This window comes from Anguilla rostrata, chromosome 3 (assembly GCF_018555375.3).
Source record: "Anguilla rostrata isolate EN2019 chromosome 3, ASM1855537v3, whole genome shotgun sequence".
Lineage (NCBI taxonomy): Eukaryota > Metazoa > Chordata > Actinopteri > Anguilliformes > Anguillidae > Anguilla > Anguilla rostrata.
Window position 1 is genome coordinate 71,706,451 of NC_057935.1, and position 26,313 is coordinate 71,732,763.

General features: G+C 44.5%; 2 protein-coding genes across 4 annotated transcripts in view; both read left to right on the forward strand.

Annotated features, from left to right (window-relative positions):
* The first annotated feature begins 715 nt into the window (after window positions 1–715).
* On the forward strand, window positions 716–12,004 carry hacd2 (3-hydroxyacyl-CoA dehydratase 2). Its single transcript, XM_064329661.1, has 7 exons — window positions 716–897; window positions 2,546–2,663; window positions 3,591–3,609; window positions 4,320–4,408; window positions 5,618–5,739; window positions 8,471–8,649; window positions 9,163–12,004. The coding sequence occupies exons 1-7, from the start codon at window positions 773–775 to the stop codon at window positions 9,243–9,245; spliced, it is 735 nt and encodes a 244-aa protein (XP_064185731.1). The 5' UTR covers window positions 716–772; the 3' UTR covers window positions 9,246–12,004.
* Window positions 12,005–16,311: 4,307 nt separating this feature from the next.
* Window positions 16,312–26,313, forward strand: part of adcy5 (adenylate cyclase 5) — a 110,332-nt gene continuing 100,330 nt past the window's right edge. For 2 of the 3 annotated variants that reach the window (XM_064329662.1, XM_064329665.1), the window contains exon 1: window positions 16,313–18,853. In XM_064329662.1, the coding sequence (XP_064185732.1) occupies window positions 17,927–18,853 (927 nt within the window). In that variant the 5' untranslated portion in view covers window positions 16,313–17,926. Of the gene's footprint in view, window positions 18,854–26,313 lie in introns of all 3 variants that reach the window. The other variant, XM_064329663.1, reaches the window with a different exon arrangement.

A 26,313-nucleotide genomic window follows, 5' to 3' on the forward strand; every position in this document is an offset into this window, starting at 1 on the left:
ACTGGTTCGACACTGCCCCTATGAGGTGGGAATGGAAAAATATTTCTTATTATTATATCCTACAGAGTTTATTATTATTATTACTATTATTATTATTATTATTATTATTATTATTATTATTCATGGTATAATGTTTGACTTCAAGCAATTATCATAATACATAGCCAACATCATGATCAGGCTAAACGTACAAAAGGAAAACATACAACATAATTCTTAAAGAACATTTAATCCCATTATTATATCTTTTTTTTAACCGCAGTTAATATTAAAATTCTACCCATGTATAACAATATGTACAAGACCTAAAAATAAAAATGTTAATTTGGAAATAATATGTTTTGAATGATATGTTGAATGTTGGACATTTGAAAGTGGAAGATAGGCTGTTCATTCATTGCATTCAAGCAATGTAAAGACGAAATTCAGTGTCACTGGCTGCTTGGTTAGAATCCTTTTTTTCATACAATTAAAACTCTCCAAAGTAGCTGTTGGTCAATGTTGTATTAATCTGATTCAAGCAAATTTAAGGAAGCGTTATCTAGCCCGTTAAAACGCTATTCAAATTTGAGAAAACATTTGTAAACTATCGAGCTACATTAGGTTGAACAAAGTAAACGACACAGTTTCGTCATTATACAAAATCTATTCCAGAGATGTCGCTGTTCGCCAAACAGGCGCATGTCGGAGGCTTGCGGAGGTCTTAGCTTCTATTTCCTGAATCGATAAAAAGGCAACGAGTTGGTGGAGACGACAACGAGCGAGATCAGTCATGGCAGCGCTTGCTACGGGGACTTCTCGAACGGCTCACAATGACGTCGGCCCGAGGCGAAAGAAAGGACCGGGAGCGCTGGCGACAGCGTATCTGGTCATATATAACGTGGTCATGACAGCCGGGTATGTAACTGGAATAGATCGACTTCAGTGTTTTAAAAAAAATAAAATAAAATACTGTAGCCTAGCCAGCTGGCGCGCGTGCTTTGCTGAATGGCTGGAGTGGGCACGCGTCTGTTGAGGGAAGCTTTATCCGTCTCAGCTGACGTTAAGCCTGTTTTAACCAGCTTGTCTCGCGGTTTTCTTTATTTATTTATTTGTGAGATGCATGTTGCGCGCACGTCGTACTGTACGGAACAAAGAACAAAATGTCATTAAAAATCAGGGAACTTCTTGGTGCCGGACACTGGTGCATTGTAGCTTCTAATGGAGCATAATGCAACTGTGTTGCATTGCTTCTAACAATCTCAGGAAATTACCGTCCAAGTTACTAATCACTGATCGATTGCTGTCGTTGGCAGTACATTCACTGACGCGGCACATTGTTTCCTCGTTTCATACAGCTACCATTGAAACGGAATGTGGTTTCATCTTTTCGAGCGGTTGCAAGAAACCACTTGAGCTCGTATTCCAATATCCGAAGTAAGCAGTTAACTAGCCTGTAGTGGATTTATCTTTGACTTGCTACTGTATTTTTTGATATCCTATGTATGCCATACCGCACTTAATTGATTTCGTTCTCAGTTATACGTGTAGTTTCCTGTATCATGGTGTATATCGATTTATTGTTGCTGCATTTTATTTGTAATTCGCCCACATGAAGAACGCTGCCCAGTTCGTTAATCAATCTCGCAGTCGCATTCGAGCATGCTTTGGCATGTTCACTGAGTGCCTGACTATAATGCAATCAGTCCGACTGTCTAGGTCTAGGACCTTGGTCACGGGAGAGCCGAAGAGATTGTAGACTACTACTCTGACCACAGCCATTCATTTCTGTTTACCACGTTACACTGAAGCCTTTTCGGTCATGACAACTTGGCAATGACGAACAAAGTCTTCAATCTTTTTGACAACGATGACATATTTATAACCCTGTAAAAGGAAAGGCTATAAAAGAGGATTGGTTGGCCGTGTGCTAATTCCGTTTTTTCTTTTTTCTTTAAACATTTCTCTCATTTTCACTACAGGTATTACAGGTCTACGAATCAAAACGTGCACAAATCATTTGTTGATTCAAAATGGCATCAAGAGACAGACTAGACTGGATTGATGCCAACCAGTGGAGCAAACTTTCCATATAGAAATTAAGTTTGGGGTGTTGTCTTTCATATCTGGACAAATACGTGTTAGTGAAGGCAATAAAAAAGTGAAAATATCTTAAAACTTAATGAAAGTTAAGTTAAAATACATAGTATGAATGCAACTAGCGACATAGATAACAGTAAAGTAAATGATATCGACCTTTAATCATTCAAGCATCATGCTGCAATTATTATGAAGAAGAATGCTTGGTAAATGAATTACTTTTTTGTAAGCAGAACAGTCTAATCAAACAGGTTAGCTGTTATTTCATTTGGAGCCTCTAATCCAAGCATTTATTAACTCTGCTGGGAAAATAAAGAACTTGAATTGAATCAAAATAAATCCCAGTGATTTTGAGGTGAGGTAAATGAAGATGATGTGCAGTATTTTATTCATTTATTGCTGGATTTAATGTCTGCACATTTAAAAAAAAAAAAAAACGAATACTAAAATTGCCTCCCCTTCTCAGGTGGCTGGTCATCGCCGTGGGGCTGGTGCGGGCGTACCTGGCCAAAGGCAGCTACCACGGGCTGTTCTACTCCATAGAGAAGCCCCTCAAGTTCTTCCAAACCGGGGCCCTGCTGGAGGTGCGTGCTACGGGCCGGTCTGGCTGAACTTTGACCCTTGACCCTGTCAGTCACCGACAGGCCTTGTCGGAGATAGGCATGCCTCTTATCTGAGTAACTGCTGGTCCAGGGCTTGCGAAACATGTCACACCACCCCGTGCCTGGAATGCGTGTGACACAGTTTGCGGTGTTTAAATAGAAACTCCGCCAAGACGCGTTCCAATCTGTGTCACTAAAAAAAACGTTCGGAGGCCTAAATTAATGGTTGGCTCTTACAAAGCATTTATAAATTGATCTGCTATGTGCCAAGTTCATATAGCAGTGTGTTTGTTTTAACATACTAACTTTTGAAGATTCATTGTCAAAAATATTGGCATTGATTTTCTTATTAAAGATTCACATTGAATGAAGATTGCAAGCATATTGCGGACGTCTTGAACAGCTCTTTGTGTTTTTAGTCCAGGTGTTTACACGCCGTGTCACACCGGTGTTGTCTAGCCGGAGAGAATCGCAGCGCTGAACGAGCTGTGTGTAGCTGTGCCACTCTCCTCTGTTTCCCAGCACCCTGTTTAATATCCCGCCTCTCCTCTCTGTGGACTGATGTGACCCAGCAGAGTATTTTTAATCTGCTTTAGCTTAATGGGGCTTCACTCTAATGCCGCTTGTGCTTTACCACCGTTTCTGTTCTCGACTCTGCGACCTCTGGCAGATTTTACGTTCGGTGACTAGCAGGGAAAAATATTTTTTTTCTGTGTTTCCTAAGTTTATTGGCATAATCCTACTTGATGACTGAACCTTGACGCAAAATTTACGCCTTTTGTTTTTTGGAGAAATGGCGCAGACACATTACTGACAAATTTGTATGTGCATTATATCCATTAGGGAGAAATTGTGTAAAAATGTCCTTTCTTTGGTTTATCTGTTTTTTCCCCCCCTCTTCTTTTCCAGGTTTTGCACTGCGCTGTCGGTAAGCTCTCTCTCTCACTGTACCACTTACAGACGGCCATATTTCAGACATGAAGTGCGTCAGTCACCCGGAATAAGGGCATACGCTCTGCAAATACAGAATGTAAATATGGCAGGAGCTGCAAAGTGGGGTTCGATTTTGACGCCCACAGTTGAGACTGAGGTTGTTGTGGAGACTGAGGTGTGATGAAGACTGAGTGCAGTCAGATTGTGCTCCAGTGAAGAAAAGCTGGAAACACTAGCTGCTGTATTTCTGGTCTGCAGCCTACTCCACCTCAGCTGAATTACAGCTGAATCTGCCCTTTCCTGTTCTGAACAACGGCTTCACGGCTGTGAACAGTGGTGACTTCTGCCCCCTGGTGGCACAGTAGGGCCTGTTCAATTTGTCTGTTGAATAAAAAATTTTGTTTCAGCCCTCAGTAGATAGATTGTTGTGGTGGGTACAAGGAAGCCATAGTATTGACCATGTGAACCTCATCAGGATGCTTTTATATCCAACTTGGCCCTTTCTATTATGTTGTGGTCTGTGTTATGAGATATTACTCATGTGTAACTAGTTAGCTAGTTGTAACTGCTAGTTGATTGTTCTGTTGTTTATTCCTATGTTCTGCAAAGCACTTTGTGATGCATCCTATGTACAAAAGGTGCTACACAGATAAAGTTATTATTAATAGTTATTATTATTATTGTATTGCGACATTTCTCCCGCAGGTATTGTGCCCTCGTCGGTGGTGCTGACGGGCTTCCAAGTGATGTCCCGCGTGTTTCTCACCTGGGCTGTGACGCACAGCGTGCGCGAGGTAAGACAGCTGCCCTCCATTTCGCCCAAAAAAAATTCTGTCGTCACTTTTAATAAGTTTGCGTGGTTTTCCCTTCTCTTCAGAATCACTGTTATTCCCTTCTCTTCAGAATCACTGTTATTCCCTTCTCTTCAGAATCACTGTTATTCCCTTCTCTTCAGAATCACTGTTATTCCCTTCTCTTCAGAACCACTGTTATTCCCTTCTCTTCAGAATCACTGTTATTCCCTTCTCTTCAGAATCACTGTTATTCCCTTCTCTTCAGAACCACTGTTATTCCCTTCTCTTCAGAACCACTGTTATTCCATGTATGTTCATGCATTCTGTAAGGGCTCCGTCTTTGGAATCAGTCCACCAGTCCAGGCCCTAAAGTGGTGATACGAAATAATCGGAAAAGGCGAAGAACCGGAGGTGTTCTGCTCTCCTGGTCCTAGTTGTTGAGCTGTGTCCGTTCTGTCCTTTGCTGGTTAAAAGTCTGAAAACTGCTGGACGCAGCGGTCGGAGAGTAGGCTGACCCGGTTCTGTCGTCTTATTCTGTGGGGACAGTGTCCCCAGAAAGAGGACAGACCAGCCGAGCTCTCGCTCTTGTGCCCAGAGTGAGCCGTCCAGGCTGGGACACGGAGTCCTGTAAGTGCGTGGATGTGTTTTTATTTTTCATTTTTTTAATTTATGTGTAACATGCGCGTTTGATGCGGGCAGAGTGGTTAATTTTGCTGTGGTGAGTTTGTCCTCCTAACTGTATGCAAAAAGCGTCCGTTCATCTCTGTTTCGACTTCTGAATGCTTTTAGGAACTTGCCGCAATGCCGTGGGCGTTTTGAGATGTGAGCCATGGTTGTCTGTGGAATTTTTTTTATTTTATTTTAACTCCGTAACTAAATGGTCTTTTGGAATGATGAGGGATGCCCCTTCCGGAATGCGTTCAACAGACAAAATGGGCTGGGTTTTCGCTAAGGTCTTGCGCCAGTAGGAATTGTGTCAGCAAGCCGTCTGTTTAACCTCCTGAACTCTGAAATGCTGTGAAACACTACAGGTTTGCTTTGCCTCTCGAAACCTCCTCTTGTGTGCTTGTTCTGCGATGCTGAGAATTTGTGACAAGCAACTGCATGGATAGGATTCTGAACTAATACCTCTAAGAACTTTATTATTATTTATTTTTTATTAATTAAAAGTTGAGTCTCACGGTGGTCTCTCCCCTCGTTGCCTTCCAGGTGCAGAATGAAGACAGCGTTCTCCTGTTTGTGGTCGCCTGGACCATAACGGAGATCATCCGCTACTCCTTCTACACGTTCAGTCTGCTCAATCACCTGCCGTATCTCATCAAGTGGGCGAGGTAACGCAGGCCATTACATTACATTACACTACATTACATTACATTACTCTACACTACATTACACTACATTACACTACATTTCATTACATTACATTACTCTACACTACATTACACTACATTACACTACATTTCATTACATTACATTACACTACAGTATGTTACATTACATTACTTTACGCTACATTACATTACATTACACTACAGTACATTACATTACTCTACACTACAGTACGTTACACTACACTACACTACATTACACTACACTACATTTCATTACATTGCATTACTCTACACTACATTACACTACACTACATTACATTACAGTCATTTAGCAGATGCTTTTATCCAGAGCGACTTACACAACATTCTACATGGCATTTACATTGAATCCATTTATACAGCTGGATATATACTGAAGCAATGCAGGTTAAGGACCTTGCTCAAAGGGTACAACGGCAGTGTACAGCCTAGGAATCGACCATGCAACCTTCTGGGCGGCAGTGTAGTTACCCATTATACTACACTGCCGACCAAGACCAGCCATAAATGTTCGCCAATATTCAAAACAAAATTATTCTTTCATATTATCGGGGTATGAAGGAATCCGAGTATTTAGAAATTTTGCCAGCTTCTAATGAGCTAAAAATATTTAAAATACTCATTTTATCCAGGTCTGGTAACAATACATCTCCTGTTCCTAGTGAGAATTTTCCACAATTAACAGATTCCTGAGTTCAGGTTTTAAAAAATGTTGACTTAAAAAAAAAAAAATATTTAAAAAAAATAGTGAAAATAAACTGCTGTGTTTGCTTGTGCTCATATATCACAGTTTAGTTTAATCCTGTGGGTTTCCATTCTGCTGCTTAATGCTTAACTACCCATTGTAAAAGTGCACATAAAATAAATTTTAATGGTGTCGATATTTGTCATTTCTCATGTAAAATGTAAATGATAAATATTGACATATTGGCATTTCATGGATCACTGGTGAACGAATGGACCTGGAGGACATTTCTGAACAGCTTGTGATTGGCTACTCGCAGCTGGCTGAATAGAGAGTCCTCTTGACTCAGATTGGGTATGATTCGCCTCATTGAAATATGGAAGTGGTTGAGACGGTCCTGAAGCCATATATAGATTATTCCCCCCCTGCCCCCACCTCCCTCCCCCCCCCTGTTGTTGGGGGTTTGATCCTCTGCCCTGGCTCTCTCTGTGCTGTGATCTCTTCTGCTTTCCTACTGTCCGAACAAAGGCACTAAAAAGCCGAACCAGAGCAAATAAAAATAATAATAATTATTATATTAATTAAAATAATTTGGCAAATGAAGCAAAATTTGAACCTTCAACAGCAAGTGTGATATGAGATGTCACACAAAATCTATGATTTTGTTGTGAGTAATAATTGTATAATAGCATGCATCATCAATCATATATAGAACCATTTCGAGAGAAAAAAAATTGCACATTTTTTACTAAATCGTTTTCTAAATGTTCCTACAGACAAACCATGGTTTGAAATTCATCAGCTGAAACAGACCCATCAAATAATTTTACGGCAGCATTTAAAAAGCCCTCAATGTAGTGTAAATATTTTCCACGGAGAGTGGAGAGGCTGACACTCTCCATCTCTATAAAAATCTGGGTTTTTTTCCTTTTTTTTTTTTTTTTTTTTTTTGGAAACCGTAGCAACAGGGTCTTGCCTACCCACAGACCCCTGGGAGACTGCGCTGTTATTCCGTGTGCCTTCCAAGGTTGCCAGGTAGCAAATTATGAATCATCCTCCAATTTCACCTGAGGCGCTCAGACGGGGCCATTTTCTCCCTTTCTTTGCTTTTTTTTTTTCTTTTTTTTTTTTTAAATCTCCGTCTCTGACCCTTAATGCTTAAATATGGCGTTTAATTACGAGCAAATTAGGATCCTTCCATTTGAAAACCCCTTTTCGGGGCAATTACTGCTGCAGTTTGTGATAATTTGTTCACCTTAATGCATACAGACGGTACTTCGGTTTTCCTTACAAATCTTTTTGCGATATTTTGAACTATTTCCCATCCCACCTAGAAACATGAGCCTATGAAATAGAGCTCTGTGTGTGTTACATTGCGTTCTGCAGAATGCAAGATCTTTTGGTCAGTACGGTTGTTTGTTTTTAATTGTTGGAGGCAGAAGATGCCTGAGATTGTTTGATTTAATCTTACTGAAGCTGTACAGCACAGCACCCTGAAAAAATAAAATTGCATACCTATTTTTCAAATATTTAATCTAAATTGTGTTTTATCTTAATCTTTTTGGAAATAAATATAGTTATATAGTGCATGCTTTTAGTGTACTCATTCTGTTGAAACGCTCTTCAGTTTGTTTTGCTATGCAGTGGGGGCATTATGGGTGGCAGTGTAGTATAATGGGTAAGGAGCTGGTCTTGTAACCTAAAGGTCACAGGTTCAATTCCCTGGTAGGACACTGCCATTGTAACCTTGAGCGAGGTACTTAACCTGCATTGCTTCAGTGCATATCCAGCTGTATAAATGGATGCAATGTGAATGCTATGTAAAAAAAAGTTGTGTAAGTCGCTCTGGATAAGAGCGTCTGCTAAATGCCTGTAATGTAATTAAGTTGAGTCTGCAGTGAGGCTTGTATTGCTCACAGTCATGCAGAACAGCAGTGCAGGAGGAAAGCTGCGGAAATGGCTGTGTCTTGGCCTCACCCTTTCCTGTGCGTCCCGCCCCTTCTCCAGGTACACCCTCTTCATCGTGCTTTACCCCATGGGGGTGACGGGGGAGCTGCTTACGATCTACGCCGCCCTCCCCTTCGTCCAGAAGACGGGCCTCTACTCCATCACCCTGCCCAACAAATACAACTTCTCCTTCGACTACCACTCCTTCCTCATCGTCACCATGGTCTCCTACATCCCCAGTAAGCTCCAGCCGAACCTCGCTAACTCTTCCATTGTGAATGTGTGTCAGAAACTGTTCAATGCCAGAAGAAATCTCCCTTTATTGTTGACTCTTTTCCTGTGTCAGAGCGTCCTCATCCAGTGAAAAATTAGTTCCCGTTAGTCCCTCACGTTAAAAAAAAATAAAATAAATTGGGTTTACACTTTGAAACATCATGTCCTGTCATTTTATTCATTACAACATCAGTGAAATTAACCAAGGTGTTTTTGTTCTGTTCCGTGTTCGAAGTTCAGTGTGTTCCAACTCCTAATGTGATTACGTGCAGGAGAAATCACAATGAACAAGCAGGAGTGTTTATGATTTCCGTCTGAAACTAGTAGTAGTCTGAAACTTTTTAGTGAAGATTTTGTTGCTTTGATAAGAGCGGCTCGCGGAATGGCTAAGCGTTAGATTCTAACGGCTTTGGCGCATGGAAAACATTTTGTTATTTTTCTGATCTTGTCTTTTCTTTGTTGTATTTTCTTCCTCTCAGTTTTCCCCCAGCTGTATTTCCACATGATGCGACAGAGAAAGAAGGTTCTGGGCCACTTGGCGGACTACAGCAAATTTGAATGAACGCTCGCGGGGGACCGCAAGAGAAAGCAGACCGTATCTACGAGGCGGAAGCATAACCTTTTAAAGCGTTTCGCGCGACAAATTAGAATTTCCGCTCGTCAAAAAAGAACCCATCTCTACTTGAATCAGAAAATGACATGGGGATGGTCAGTGCTAGTTTGTGAACTGTAAAGTGTTTGGGCCGTCACCCTTGGTAACAATTTAAACATAAACTAATATATAGACTGCTTTTTTTTTTTCAGTAAGCGAATGCAGTTATGATGCTCTCAAAAGTGCTTAGTATGTGAAAACGGATAGATATGTATAGTTGCACTCAAATGATGCTATGACTGTTGGTTATGGTCAAATTATTTTCTATGAATGACATGTTCCTTAATGGTCAGAGACCGACACAGAATTAAATTCCTTTACACTATAACCCCCCCCCCATTTTTAAACCAAAAACTTTGTGCATAAATGGTAATCTGAGATGTAGACTTAGCTTTTAAGAGTCTTTGCATCTTTATGCATTCCTTTGCCTGAGAGAATTCCTAAACAATGTTTTCACGAGTACATTTTTAATTTTGGCAGAGCACTTGTAGTATTTTTGTATGGTAATGACTTCCTGTGTAATTTCGGGCCTCCCAGGTGAAAAATCTCAATTTTCAGATTCATGATAACGTTTCCCGTCATAATGCAGATCTGTTGTCATAATTGCCACAAGCAAACCTCTTAATGTGTGTTATGGGTGTGTTTTTTATTGTTTCGGTTTGTCATAGTTGAATTTTTGAACGTCAGTGGTGATGCATTCACTGTTTGGGAAAATGTACCTTTCCTAGTTTATTAGGTATGATTTGATTGTTGTTGGTTGATTATCTGTCATTGTTTTGATTGAAGTAGCAGAACATGACCAAACCTTAAACAGTAGCAATGCCGTGGAGAAGATTTCTACAGTCGCCGTGAGCACTGACTCGCTCCTGTGTGTGTTTTCCGAGGGACTAATTTCTTGGATTTAAAAGCTTTAACGCTGCTGCTGCTTGGCTGCAGTTGCTTGTTGCGGGAGATTAAATATTGAAAAGATATCAGGCTATAGATTTTGACGCTGGGGGTCTGAGTGTTTTTTGCTTGAAGCTTGAGTAGGTCGACGACCTGTTGTGCATGCACCAACAGAAAGTCCGTACACAACCCGGACTCCAGGGTGAACTGGATTGAGAGCCTCTGGTCATGCCTCTCCAGTGAACCAGATTTAGCTGCGTGTGGTGAGACCGGGATTCGGGAGAGTGTGGGAATGGTGTGCGTCCCGTCCCCGGGTCCGGGTACTGCCCTCTGCACACGGAGGCCTGTGTTTCTGTGCAGGGAAAGGCTCTGTGCTGCCCACTGTGTATAACCACCAGACTCCTGTGTGTTCAGTTCGTTTTCTCTGCACATACTCAGTGTGCAAACAATCAGGCTGTACATGCAATGCTCAGACCTCTGTCGTCTCTCTTTTTACAGACAAGTTAGTCTGGCTGCAGGACAGGGCAGTGGCAGAAAAAAGTGCATTTTTTTTGTCTTCTGTTTAACAGTTCAGTGGGCCGTCTTATGCATGGATATGCACCGTAGCAGAGGGCATGCACTGGAACGCAGTCTCAAAATGGGGATTTTCTTTTGTTAGCAGGTCATTTTAACAGCGATACACTGGAGCGTCCGTGACTACAGAGTCTGTTTTTGTGTTGCAGGCATTTCACAATGGTCTGTTAACCTCCGTGAAAACAGAACAGGATTTCTAATCCTGAGTCTTTGCTGTGAGCCTCGCTGGAACAAACGTAGTGTGTCTCGATGCACTTAAGACTCGTATTGTCAGTTAATATAACAGTAATGTTATTTTTGTGTTCACCTCATCCACAAATATTCCCTTTTTATTAACATTTTGGTTGTTCCAGGGCACTACGAATTACATCCAGCTTCAAGTCAACCCGCAGCATTGTTTGCCCTGCAGTTTGGGTAATAATTTCAGCAAATGTTTTTTTTTTTTTTTTTTTTTTTCAATCCTCGTATGAGTCGGCGATGTGGAAACATTTTTAAATTGCCTGAGAGCAAAAAAAAAAAAAAACATTTGCTTAAATGTGTTAATAGGGGGGGAACGTTCTACAGGTACAGAATTAATCTGGGCCCCGCTGAGTTGCTTATTGTTTCTAGTGTAGTTTTTCCCGGGAATATTGCGCAGAGTTTCTAACTCTCTTCTCTTCGCTCCTAAGTTTGAACGCCTCGATCTGGCCTCTGAGTGTGTGCCTCTGTTTGGCCCCGTCACTGTAGATTAAGGAAGCAGTGTCATAACAGCTGGGTGGCAATACCAGGTAGAGTGACGCATCCTAACGTAAGCACATCAATTATGGCCTCCTGAGGGTGTTTAGGGGGATCCCACGGGTGTTCTGAGAAAGTTCTGTGTGGGTTTTTCAGCATGGGGGGGGGGGGGGGGGGTTTCCACTGAGATTCGGAATGTGTCTGTACAGGGAATGTGCCTCTTGGTGTGACTTTGCATGCAAACTAAAACAAACCCTGCCGCCATGTCCTGTGTCCTTCTACTGCCTCTACCTGAACAAAAAAATAAATAAAATAGTAATGATGATAAGACAAATAAAGCACGCTATGTTTTTCGGTTTCTGTCGAACGATGTTTGGGCTTTTTGATACTGAAGTTTTGCATGGGACCATTTCCTTGAGAGGATAAGACCACTCTTTGTATAATATCGCAAGTAATAACTGATTATATATTTACAATAAACTTGAGTATGGGAAGAACATTGGCTTGTTGCATTATTTCTGTGGTGTTCCGTTTCTACTGCATTAATAAAAAAGCGAGATGCATTTGTTTTTGTGGGTTACAGTGTATGATTCTTCTGTTTATGTGAAGAGAAGGGACTGGTGGCACCACAGGCCTTGTGCAACCTGATATAACGCACTGAGTCCTCAAAGGTCCTAGTCCGGGGTATAGTTCCTGCGGTGGAAACGCGGCTAATGATTGGACATGCTTGTGCAATATGGATATGGAGGGAGAAAATGGATGACCGATATTGATTAAAAATGGTTTTCCTGGAAAGGCTCCCATCCTTCTAGACTAAATTGGTGTGTGTGCCCTGGCCTGCGTTACACTGGCGATCTGTCCAGGGAGTGCCTGCCTCTCACTCACTGCATGCTGGGATAGGCTCCAGCACCCACAAAAAAGGTCTGCAGCACACAAATAAGTCCTTATACAATACTTTAAATAACTTCAGTAACTTTTGTCGCTTATAGATAACAAATTAATTTGTACGTACAGAGAGTTACTCACAGATCACTGAACTAAAAAAATGCTTTGTTTAATGATTCTCTGCAAGCTGTTACATTCAAGTAACCCATTATTTCACTTCAAGTAAAATCACTGACCGAGCTTTCTGTTCAATCGAAATGCAGGGTGCTTTCTCTTCAACTGTCAATGTGTAATTCATACAGGCATGTTTTGCTTTATATAATGTACAACACTGATTTTGCCTGTGATATGCAGAAAATGATAAAACATATATAGTTAATAATGGAGCGCAGTATATTTGGACTGAATAGATATTTAAATACCATTTTCTCTGAACTACCTGATCTTACATTACATTACATTTATTTAGCAGATGCTTTTATCCAAAGTGACGTACAAAAAGTGCATTTCATGGTCATGGACAACTACAAAACACAGGTTCAATAAGATACAATACTTATTTTGTACAGCTATTTCTAGCCAAGAACAGTTTAGTTCACACAGTGAACACTATTCTGACCTAGCCTCTACAAAGCCAACAAGGCAGAAGAATAAGCTACAGTATTAGGACAAATACAAATTACCAAAAAGTGTCTTGAGAAGATTTAATGCTGTCAGTGTCTCACCTGAATGGTCTTTATGTCGCAGTCATTGCTAATTCCTGATTGACTTACACTGTGGGGTATTTCACAGTGCAGGATCATGGAGTTAGCTGGATAACTGCCCAGAGTAGAACCTGGAACAGCCCTTTTTACTTCAGTCCATGTTCCAGATTTGGGAGGGTTCAGGGTTTTACCCAGTGCAGTTATCCAGCTAACTCGGTAATCCTGCTTTGTGAAACACCCCCCTGATTCTCACCCAGATTAAACTGTTTTCCTTTGATTTCTCCGTAATCCTACTTCGTGAAACGGGGCCTTTATCTTGAGGCTGAGAACTTCATGCTGTCAAGGCCTCCACACCTCAGTGACGTTTATATCGTAATCACAGCTCCTGACTGACTTTAATCCCCCTGAAAAAGTTCCATGAAGATTTGCATGATGGCGCCGGTACACTCTACCAAACTCTTCTCTTTTTTTGGCTCTAAAGGGACAACGTTCTTATCGACGTTCACACCTGTGCTGTCAGCCTCGTCTGGAGGCTGTAATAAAATGGCTGCTATCTACAGCTGCAGGTTTTTTTTTAAACCACTTTTCTGCAATTCGCTGCCATGCGATGTGACACTGCCTGCTTGCTTATCGTCCCCACTTACCCAAGGCAACTGCTGGTGCGTATCGTGTGTACACAATATTCTAGCACTTTCCATAAGCCGTTTGTACAGCTCAATTGCATTGAATTGAGTGACTGTGTGCAAGGCTAGAAGAGCCTTCGTCAAACCTGGGTTTCAAACACGTCACACTCAGGCTACAGTCAGCTTTTGCGTCTTCAGATGCAAGAGCTGTTAGCAGTGGTGATAAAACATTGGGCAGTTTTGCTCTAAATGAAGATATTTTTTTTGCTCAGAGATGTACTGTAGCACACAGTATATAAAACTGAACAATACACTACTTATGGCTTGAAGTGGGTGGCAGTGTAGTATAGCCTAATTGGTTAAGAAACTGGGTTAAGAAACTGGGCTTGTAACCTAAAGGTTGCAGGATCAATTCCCATGTAGGACACTGCCGTTGTGCCCTTGAGCAAGGTACTTAAGAACCTGCATTGCTTCAGTATATATCCAGCTGTATAAATGGATGCAATGTAAATGCTGTGTAAAAAGTTGTGTAAGTCACTCTGGATAAGAGCATCTGCTAAATGCCTGTAATGTAATGTAATGTAATGTAATGTAATGTAATGTAATGAGCTCTGTCTTCAGACGGTGGCTACTCTCTTCAGCCCTTTGTTTTCCCTGCGCGTACAAATGCAGGTGAATGTGATTCATCAGAGGATCCACGATGACCTTGCGGATCTGTTACTTGAGAACATGGTGGGTGGTCTTCATGGCTCAAAATTAAACTTCTTTTTTTTCATGTTCACCCTTAAACGAATGACACTATGGGTAGCTCATATATAGGCCAATGATTAGAAAAAGTGACTTGTCATCAGGACCTCAGGTTTCAGGGGAGGAGTTAGGCGATCATATTTCCATTTTTGTATTGTTTCAGCATTCTCACTGGACTTGTTTTTGGACATACGTTTCCTTGTAAGAACCATCATAACTATTTTTCATAGGAACAGGTTTCACATAATTGGTTGTAGCCTGTATTGAATGCATGATCATGCTCGTCAGTTAGCTTTCGCCAGAAGTTGGGTAGCAGGGTTGGGGCCAAGCCCAATTTTAATAGCAGTTCATGGGATGTCCCAAATAAAATCTCATTAAGTGGAAGCTTGACCATAAATTCAATGGACAAGAATAACCAGGGAATTAAATTGGAATTGACTTTGAATTGAATCCTGAATTTATGTTATCCATCCATCCATCAATTATCCAACCTGCTTATCCTGGTCAGGGTTGCAAAGGGTTCTGGAGCCTGCCCCAGCATGCATTGAGTGAGAGGCAGGAATGCACCCTGGACTGTTTGCCAGTCCGTCACAGGGCACACACACCATTCATTCACGCATCCATACCTACGGAGAATTTAAAAATTTTCATGTGAAGCTAGGGAGTTTTATCTACAAGTAAACCTTTTTTTAAAAAACGCTAAATGAAAAATACAAAATAAATTACACACATATTGCTCTCAAGTAAAGACCAAATATTCAATCCACAACAAATACCTCTTCTGGAAGCCGGATTAAAGCTGCATTATTTTGTTTCCAAGGCACAGGATGACAGAAGTCAATTTAAAAATGGTGCAGTCGACAGCCAACAACGGGAGTGTGAATGGTTAGTGTGGTTTTGGGAGTAACTGGACGGAAGACTTCCCTCGGAAAAAGGGGCTTGGACTGGAAATGCTGTTAGTGGGCCAGCAGGGGGCGCGCCGTCCCTTGCGCAGGTGAGAATTTAATTCCCCGTCCAAGATTGAATATTATAGAAGGAGATATCTATGGTGACTGTGGAGACCCTGTCGGGCTGAATTCTCTACCGGTGTTTTCTCAGGCAGCACACCCGATCAGTACCTAGATGACCTCCCAGATGTCCCTGGGCCCATTGCTGCAAATAAAGATCTTGAAAATAAGTGAGCAAACATCAACCAAGATTGTAGGAACAAACTTGGAGGGAATGCATCTCCATGTTGTCTCTTTCTTGTCCCTTCCTTCATTTCTAAGTGTACTAATTTGAACAATATATAAATTTAAGCATTCGATAAACAATACAACACAATAATACAGATCTGTGAAAGAACTGTGCAAACAAATACAATCCTTGATGCAGGAGCCTCTTTGGTTTCTGCAGTAGAATAACATTCAATTAACAACAGATTGATACCAGGAACACCCGAGTGAGTTGCCATCTAGTCCCCCAATTACCTCCAATTTAACAAGCTGATAAATGGGGGGAAACAGGATTCTTGTTGTTGCACACACACCTCCTCAACAATTTAATAGTTCGGTGCTTATACCGCTAAAAATAGACCTGTCTACCCCTCTACCCTGAACTATGCAAGAGACATAAAGCAAAGATGTATCCTCGCTGCTCGTGAGCACTAGTTTTATCTGCTTATATTATCTTAAAATCTCACACTGTAATACTGCCCACATCTTGTAACGCTGTACATGCAATGTCTACAAAACATATATCTGTACTAGAGTTGTAGGTGTAGTACGTTGGCGCCAGCCGCGCGCTTGAGGAGGGACACGAGGGGTTAATTTTCTTTTAAAAGCCGCTCTCAGGATCCAGCTGTGAATGCCGACCCGCCCATTTCCAAACTGAGCCGCAGCACAGGGACCGCATTCTACATTGACATTTACGAGGGCCAATGAGACCCCGAAAGCGCGTTTTTTTCACGCGGCCAGTCCAATGGAAACGGACCTAAGGCGGACCTTAAGAATCAAACTTGGTTGAATGGCAGTACAAAGACCACCAAAATCAGAGAGGGTGATGCGTAATCGATAACAGTGCATATGCTCCTTTACGGCACCGCAGGGATTTCGCGCTGCAAGCATCTGGTAACGTTGAGCCTTCTCTTTCAGCGTTCGCTGTGCGCTAAGGAATTCGTCGTCGTCGCCGGGAGAAAAAATGAAACGTTCATGTGCTGCGCTGACGCGGGCGATTCGTGCTGCATGATCCGACATGGTTGAAACCCTCAACCGCCTGAAAAAAAGATGCGGGTGGGCAGTCGTAGCATTGTGACAGTTCGCTGATCCCCCGCCGCGGTGTTCTCACGATGCCGCCTCACTGAACTCCATCGAATTCGTCGTTTGCTTTTGGTCGTGTTCAGCTCCGAGTTCCCCGCCTCGGGTTCAGTGATTGCGCGTGCGGGTCGTGATGGTTTCGGAGATGTGAGGCAACTATGTAACCACCTACAAGGCTCAGAAAAGACGCGCAGGTGCGCGGCGCCGTGCACTGAAGCAAAGACTCCTTGCAGCGCGCGCCATCGATTCATTCCATGCTTTATCCAGTTTTTTTCCCAGCGTTGACTTCGCAGACACGCACCCAACAAGGCATGAAGAAGCGTTCGGAGGAAAATGACAGACCTGAGGTCAATGGGCCGTTCCTGTGGATTCAACTTGGAAGGCTTACAAAGGACGAAGTGCTTGCTCCATTCACGAGAGATGCTATAAACGAATCTTAATTTTAAGTTCACGTTACTGTAATAATAGCGTGGAACCAATTCTTTCGGGAAATTAGTACGCTTCAGTGATGGTTTATACGAGTCCTTGGAGTATACCCCAGGTGATAACTTTTTCGGTTTCATTATTTAAAAGTGGTCTTACTAGCAGTGGTAGTATTTCGTCAATGACCGCTTCACAGTTTCCAGTGTAACGGACCTACAGTTTATATTGGATTTCAACTGAAGCCGCGGTAACCGTACACAGACGGAGTCGGTCATTCCCGACTTTACTGAATGGATTTAAAAGAACCATGAGTTTTGAACATAAAATACAAGAGATCCTAATTTTTACTGACACGTGGCTTATGAAACATTTAAAAATGCATTCACTGAAACGTAAACAAAGAAAAACAAAGAAAATGATTTGATGGTTATTTATTTCTAAACAAACCGCAATCAATCGCTTAGAATATATATAACTGAATTTGGTGTTGGGATTATGCGTTGCGCTTTCATAACATTTCTAAAATAGCCAAAAACAGCATAAAAAAACTTTTAAACAAACACGAAAATAATAAATACAGCGTTTCGCTTTCGTTTTGAGATTGTAGTTATATAAGCGTAAGAGAACGTCAAACATTTTATTAATGGTAGCCTGTCTTTCTAAAATAACAGTTTTGTGTTTTTATTAGTTTCCATTAGAGGTCTGCTTTTTGTTGCAAGTCTGTTTGCACTGAAGTAAGGAGCATGTCAAGATCCAATAGCGTAAGTCCACCCGGCGTCGGTGCTCCTGGACCGAGGGGAGGGACCGAGCATAGATCTGCTTGGGGCGAGTCCGAGTCCGTTGCCAACGGATGCCCATACTCGGCCAGATCGTCGAGCAAAAAACTCGCGCGCTCGAACAGCAGATGGAGGGACGACGAAGATTTCGACCGACCGCCGGGAAGAGCCACCACAACAACGGTCAGTCGGGTCAGTTTCAGGTCCAAGTCGGCGTGGCAAGACTATGGGGAGGAGAGCCGAAATAACAACAGGTCGTCCCCAAAGCACGCGGACGGGGAAGTGCGACCAAAGTCTGTGGAGTTAGGTCTGGAGGACAGACGAGGGAAGTCCAAACCTGACGAGGAGCTCGTGCCAGAAGTTCACTTCTCCATGGTTGCCTGCTGCAGCAGCGTGATGCAGATTTTCAGGTCCAAGAAGTTCCAGTCGGAGAAGTTGGAAAGGTTGTACCAGCGCTACTTTTTTCGGCTCAACCAGAGCAGCCTGACGATGCTCATGGCAGTGCTAGTGCTCGTCTGCGCGGTCATGCTAGGATTCCACTGCGCGGGAGGGAGCTACAGCAAATCGTACGTGGGGGTCTTCTCGGTGGCTATTCTGCTTATCCTCGTCCTGATGATTTTATGTAACAGGAATGGGTTCCACCAGGACCATATGTGGATCGTCTGCTATGTGGTCATATTGGTCGTGCTGGTGGTTCAGGTGATCGGGGTGTTCCTCGTGAAGCCCAGAAGTGCCTCGGAGGGGATATGGTGGACCGTGTTTTTCATCCACATCGTCTACATACTGCTGCCCGTGCGCATGAGAGCCGCAGTCATCACTGGAGTTATACTGTCCGCCGTACATGTGGCAATCTCGTGGAAGCTGAACGAATTGGACATCTATTTATGGAAGCAGGTAAGTCATGATCATTCCTGTGGCCTGACTCTACATAAACTAATAAACAGTTTATTATTAGATTGCTGTTGAACCGATTTCATTAGCTAGCTACACATGTTCTTCTGACAAAACACATTAAAGAACTCTGGCATATTTTTTTTCATACAACATGTAAGTTCACAGACTTTATAGTTTGTTTTATTAAGTTATTAACATTGCTGTTGATTCAACATCTTGTTTCTAAATTGTTTCTAAATGACAAATGCTATAAAATACGGCGCAGAACACAAGTAACGGTTCATTAGATTTTTACAGAATATTTGACATTCAAACATTACACTTGAACACGTTTTATTACAGTAGTTTTTCCATACAGCGGTGTGGAATACGTAGGATGCACAATGTGTATATTTTCTTACAGCTATTTGAAGTTGGACGAAAAAGTTTTTCGGCTTTTCTTTACTTTTCGTGGGTCAGATACGAGCGTTAGTACAAGCGCTAATGGCCTGAAGCAATTTCATAGCTTTATAGACGTGCATAAATGTAGAACTGCAGTATAAAAGAACATTCGGTTAGAATTATATGTGCTGTGTAAATCTTTACTCGACACTTAAAAATATACTACGGATACTTGGATTCATGTGATGCTTATGGTTTAAATGTATTATTTGCTGGTGAAATCCCCGTTTCCTAAAATAGGATTTGGAAGAAAAAGAATCGAATTGAAATTGCTTAAGTTGCGGACTAATTACATTTGATGGCACGAGACAACAAAGGCTTTGAAATGCAGCTATTTATTTGGCACAGTCACTGGAAAAGATTCCCCTTTCAATGGTATTTTCTGCTTGAAAAATAGGCATTTTTGTGTTCAGTATTTCCGTGCTGGAAGACCTGTTGACTGACATAGATGTAAGCCGGGAGATGCTGCCGCTTGTTGCTACGGAAACGCTGGCCCATTCGTCCGTCATTCTCCGTTCCATTTTCTTGAAGGTTTGCGCGAGCGGAAAGCAATTAGGAATTGCGGAAATTACTGCTTTCGACTACAACTTACTACAAACTCTGAACCCTGCTGATCATTTTGAATAGTGGGGAAAATAGACCTAATATTTTGATGACATGTTGAAGTGCAAGCCGGCGTAGGCTACTTGTTGTCATGTTATTATTATAGACGTAATTGCAAAATGGGCAGCAACAAGGTGAAATATGGCATTTTATTAATTAAAACTTTATATAAGAATGTTTTTTGACTGGGGGGGAGTGTGTGGCTTTTATTCCTCTCAGCTGGGGTGTTGCTTCCATCGCGAGGGCGTTGAATGTCGCTTATTAAAAGTTTAAATTGCATTCCTGGCACTGGGCTGCCTGGATGATACAGGATCAGTTGGTCTGAGTCATTTTGCAGATTAATGACCCAGCACAATGGGAGTATGCCAACATGGATGGGCAGACCGCACACAGATGGCTGGATCTCATTCAAGAAGCTATTTTGAAGAAGTTTTTTTGACGAAGTATTGCAATAAAAGTGATAGAATTTTTTTTTTTTTTTTTTTTTTTTAAACCGCGAGCAGTTTTTTTTTTTGGTGCAGAATATAGCCGAGGTCTGTTGACATGTAGTTTAAATTTCAGGGCAGTTGTTTAGACACAAGGGCATGAACAACTTGGACCCGATGTGAAGAAACGGACTCGAGCTCGTTGAATGTGCGGCTCGATAGTGTGGAGGTTTTATGCGCCTTTTTGTCACGCGGCTGAACGCTGTTGTGATTTGTGTGTCATTGAGAAGACTGGCAGTCCCGCGTGCTCTCTGATTCCTTTGAAGCACCTGTTCGCTCTATGCTGCGGCTAAAAGGCTGCTGCGTGAGAGTAAATGATGAAATAAGCAGCGGCTTTATGTTCAGGCTCGGGTATCATTAGGAGAGCTGGCGTGGAGAAGCCCCCCCCCCCTCCCCCATCATTTGGTGAGGATGCTTTCCACACAGGTGTGTGCTTCACCTGAACCTTTTTGTGTTCAGTCTAAGGACTCTGTTGCATTCCCTTATCAAAATGGAATATGTATACCTTAGTATCAGCCCCCATCCCCCCTCCAAAAAAGTTGTTAAAATAGTTTCTTTACTGAATATATGAAATGAATATGAAATATGAAAGAATATATTCTTCAAGGCTGCACTTTAATGTTAAGAAGAGTTTCATTGTGGTTAGATGGAATGCCTCCCTTTGTCTTATTTTTATGAAGATCCACACATTCAGCAGTGAAATCTCTTTCTGCAGATCTTTTTCAGGAATGTTTATTGGAGATTGTCCAGTTTGTGTACACAATGCAGGTCCACGTCCATGACCAATGTTTTCATTCCTGTAACCTTAACCGAAATAATCCTGTATCCCAGTCATGGAAAACGGGTATAAGACATGGCATATTCCTATATTAGATGAAATATTTGGGTCATGCAGACACGTTACTCAGAATATACTCCTACCCAGCAACATACATTCATCAGTATGTTCTATTTTTTTACAGGTCATAAGCCACTTGTTAGCCAGCCATCTTGGCAAATCTTAAAAGCTTGTTTTTCGAGCTGATTCCCAGTTATGAATCTGGCACGAATATTTATGTAATTTCTGGAAAGAGGGCGGCACCGCCACAGAGATGTCTTTTATAAACATTTCTGAGAAAGATGACGGCGATGTTCACAATAACCTATTCTTCAGAAGTTATTTTAAAAATAAAACAACACCACCGCAATATAATGCAGAAGTGAGCATCTCTCTCGAACCATAGAGTTGGCATGAAATTTTATGCATGTCCTTAACAGGGCTTATGGGATACATGGAGGATCACGTACAGTATAACTGGAACATTAACAGCCATCATTTCACAGTGCATGTCCGTGGCCCGGATAAGAGACGTTATCTGGAACACTGTGTGTGTGTGTGTGTGTGTGTGTGTGTCTGTGCAGTGTGTGCCTGTCAGTGTGTGGATTTGTCTGCATAGAGCTGTGGAACACTGTGTGTGTGTGTGTCTGTGCAGTGTGTGTCTGTCGGTGTGTGGATGTGACTGCATAGAGCTCTGGGACACTGTGTGTGTGTGTCTGTGCAGTGTGTGTCTGTCAGTGTGTGGATATGACTGCATAGAGCTCTGGGACACTGTGCGTGTGTATGTGCAGTGTGTGTGTGTGTGTGTCTGTGCAGTGTGTGTCTGTCGGTGTGTGGATGTGACTGCATAGAGCTCTGGAACACTGTGTGTGTGTATGTGCAGTGTGTGTATGTGCAGTGTGTGGATGTGACTGCATAGAGCTCTGGGACACTGTGCGTGTGTATGTGCAGTGTGTGTCTGTCAGTGTGTGGATGTGGCTGCATAGAGTTCTGGGACACTGTGTGTGTGTCTGTCAGTGTGTGTGTCTGTCAGTGTGTGGATGTGACTACTTTCATGCAGAGCTCAGTGCTTCACTCCTGTGGCCAATAAACACACACGGGAAACATGATGTCATGAGTGATTAACCCCTGGTGTCTATCAACAGCGGTCCACCATATGTTCTGAGAACACACACACATACACACACACGCACACACACATGCACACACACACACACACACACACACTTGCAGGGACAGACACACACACAAACATGCAACACGCATAGAAACATAGAGACACACACACACACACACACACACACACACACACACACAGCCCGGGGGTTTTCGCTGGAAAGGGATGTTGCTTTGTTTTGTCACGGTGGGCTCTGGCTGAAATGCTAACGGCTAACAGATGTCCGCGGAGACTGAGGACTCGGAAAACCACAAACTCCGGGAAGAGAGGCTGAATTTGCACGCCTCTGGGGCAGGAAGTTCACGGTACCATGGCAAGCGTATAATCCCCCCCCATCCTCCCAACCCCCCAACCCCCCCGACATGACACGCTACAGCATTGCATTGTACCTGTCTCGGCTGACTTCTTCGACTGTAATTGTGTTTGCTGAGTTCCCTGCCTGTCCAATCAGCAGGTGTGCAGCCGGGCAGAGCCCTTCCCCAGTGCGTTTCTCAGAAAGAGCGTCGGTAATACACCCTGTTCCACTGAAACTTCTAATGGCTTGTGTTATTATTGTTTAACGAAGAAAACACGTGCATGCACGCGCACACGTGCACACATGCACATGATGTACGCACATACACATGAACACGCCTGTGCACACACGCACTCATACACACACGCACACACGGACAGAAACATGTGGCCGATCTGGGATCGTACAACTTCAGCGTCGGCTAAACGGAGCGCTGATTCTGGATCTCGGGTGATTCCCCAGGTCCTCTGTGACGTGAGTCACGCTGTTGTTGTTTAACGGTCGGATGTCGCCGTTAAATTTCCTTTCAGACGTTAAAGTCGGCCCAGGTGTGCCGCTGTGACTGAACAGGTGAGCAGAAAGGCCTGCTCCGTGAGGAGGTAGAAGGACAGGGAGCAGGTTTTTCAGTTTTTCGGCCTCCGTGTGAGAACGCTGCGATGGATCCCGGCGAGTTTGTTTGTCGTGCTGAGACGAGGGCCTCCTGGGTGTTGCGTTTCTCGTAGGAACGCGGCCGTTCTCAGGAACAGTGTGGGAATATTCTATAGTGTTTATTTCTGTTTCTTTGTGGCGCGGCTGTTTCAGTATCACACGATCGTCCTCCTCTGTTTACGCTGGGGTCCGAGTGAGACTCCGTAAGAGAGCAGCTTGCGTGTTCAGGCGAGATTCAGAGCGACGGTTACGCTCGAAACACTCCTATGGTAACCTTGAGCCGCTCGGAGGGGGCGGGACTACACATGGTGTTTGATTGACATGCAGTGCTGCCCCCTCTAATGGCAGTCTGGGGAAATCCCAGGGAAGCCGGTTTCCTTTTAAATGGTCCTCAGACCGGGGAAAAAAAACCAAACAAACATTTGGTTTCATGACAGACTGCGCACCTTTCTGTCTGGGAAATGAAAATGGTCTGACCTTGAGAGTGTCGGCTGACCTTGAGAGAGAGTCGGCTGACCTTGAGAGAGAGTCGGCTGACCTTGAGAGAGAGTCGGCTGACCTTGAGAGAGTGTCGTCTGACCTTGAGAGAGAGTCGGCTGACCTTGAGAGAGTGTCGGCTGACCTTGAGAGAGAGTCGGCTGACCTTGAGAGAGAATCGGCTGACCTTGAGAGAGTGTCGTCTGACCTTGAGAGAGAGGTGCCTGAGAGGTGTCGCTGACCTTGAGAGAGTGTTGACTGAGAGAGTCGGCTGACCTTGAGAGAGAATCGGCTGACCTTGAGAGAGTGTCGTCTGACTGAAAAGGTCGTCTGACCTGGAGAGGTGTCTGACCTGAATCGATCGCGAGGTTTTGTCCTTGATGACGGCGGCTGAAATGCAGCATCGTTTTCCTCCTCTCCGCCCTCTCTGCCCCCCCCCCCCCCCCCCCCCGACATGAGCTGCCCCTCGCTTATATCCGCTGGGACTAGCCCATCGCACGGTCTCGGAGACAGTGACGAGCTGCGCTACTTGTCTGGGGGACAGAAAGCTGCAGCGTGTGCCCTCCAGGTCACCTTGCCCCCCCCCACCCCCCCCGGCTGTTCCTGCGCCACAGCGGCTAGCCCCTGGGGGAGCGAGCAATAAGGGGGTGGGGGCGGGGGGGGTATGTCCCCAGTGGTCTGCTGTACAAATGTTTTTTTTTCCCCAGGAGCACACATGCTCCTAAATTGAAAAATTTAGCTGCACACTAGTGCACCCCAAGTAGTAGATGTGCGGCTAAAATGATTTTTTCCCAGTTCAGGCGTGGATCAAATGCTCCTGAAGCGGGAGCTCTGCTGAGCCCTGCGCACAAGCCCCGGATCGCTGGTTGGTTCCGCGCTACAGTAGCATCAGGAGCCTCAGTAAAAATACTGAAAGCCTGTTAATGTCACAGTGAACCGGCCAAACTGTGTTTCCCCAGGACAGAAGAGCGGGGCCATATTTCAGTGAATTCCCAAATGGGACACTTGGGATTGTTGCTGTGTTGGTTGTTTTGTTTTTTTGGGGAGGTGGGGGGGTAGTGGTACAGTATGATGAATGTGCAGCATGCTTTTCTTGGCAGGGACAGGTAGTGAGCACACCCCTCCCCTGCTCCCCAGCCCGCACCTGCTCTGTTCCTGCTGAGGTCCTGTGGGGTGGGGGGGTGAGGTGTGGCGGTTGGGGGGGGGGGGGGGGGCGTTATCACTTTCTCACTCTTCTCTCGTTTTTTTGTTTTCGGTTGAACGGCCGGGCGCTGCTCTTCAAACAACGTGAAGATCTGTCGCCAAGGAAACGGCGCCATAAATACCGGACGGATTCCTGGGTCTCACCGTCGGCCCGGCCGCTAACGGCCTCCGCGGTTCACGCCGGTGCGTCTGATCGCCGCGCCGGTGTTCACCGGAGCGGAAGGGTTTAACGGCTTAGGGTCTGTTTGCGGTGGGAGAAGCGTCCGAGCCGCTAGCGCAGTTAGCGTGCCGGCCCTCGGTACTGCCGTCCGTAGCGCTGTGTCGTTCGCGAACGATTCGTTCCTTCTGAACGAATCTTTGTGGTGAACGAAAGGAACTGACTCGCCTCCCGTGAAAGGATTTTAGGGGACTGAGTCAAAGGATTCGTGTCCCTGAGAGGAACTGGAACGCCCCCCCCACTAGTGGTCAGGCTCAGGTTATGGGATTCTGCCTCTGTCTCTGGAAGGCTCCACCCACCTGTCACTCACCCGTGACTCGGGTCTGAGGACACGCACACGCGTGTGCGCGTCGCGCTCTACACGCCTGGGCGCGCGGGGACGTAGCGGCGCATTGTCGAGTACCGTCAGCGCTTCCTGTCCCAGGGGCTGCTGGGATACTCGTCGGAGGAGCGCCTGTAGTTCAGTCTTTCAGCGCGTCTCCCCTCCCCTCCCCCCCCCCGCACCCACCCCTCACCCCCCCGGGGCCGCGCGGCGCGATGTGTGATTAATTAGGGGAGGAAGCCGTTTGGCGGAGGCGGCGGCGCTGATTCCCCATTGGTCGGGGCGAGGAGGGGCCGGGGAGACGCGCCCTGGCGCCGCTCCAGCGCTAACGAGGTTAGCAGCGGTAATCGAATTGTCCCGCGCCGCGGCGCGCTAACGTGCAGCCCGGCCAGCCGGGATCGAAAAACAGATGCCCCCCCTCACCCGCCCTCCAACCCCCTACAGACCTGCTATTAATTTGCCGGCCCGCATTTCGCCTGTGGGATTCGGGCCCCTAGGAGGCTCCGCAGGACTCCCGGAGGGCCGGGGGAATACGTGCGATCTGGAGTGCCCTGCTCTCGCCCCGCCCGCATGGGAGAGAGAGAGAGAGAGAGGGAGGGGGGCCGGTTTGAACTCACACGCAGCTCACGAAGGAAGTCCATATCTCCCGAAACCCCCCTGGGCCCCCCCTTCCCCTCTACCCACCCCCCTCGCATACATTACCGTGGGTTTATTTATATTATCTATAGCCTTGTACGCTGGATTGGAACCCAGGCTCCGGATGGGGGGGGGCGGG

Bases quoted from the DNA above. Each gene is read 5' to 3' on its own strand.
- hacd2 (XM_064329661.1), top strand. From the start codon at position 773: ATGGCAGCGCTTGCTACGGGGACTTCTCGAACGGCTCACAATGACGTC. The intron at 898-2,545 runs GTATGTAACTGG...TCCCCTTCTCAG, and splicing joins AACGTGGTCATGACAGCCGG to GTGGCTGGTCATCGCCGTGG. The intron at 5,740-8,470 runs GTAACGCAGGCC...CCCCTTCTCCAG, and splicing joins TATCTCATCAAGTGGGCGAG to GTACACCCTCTTCATCGTGC.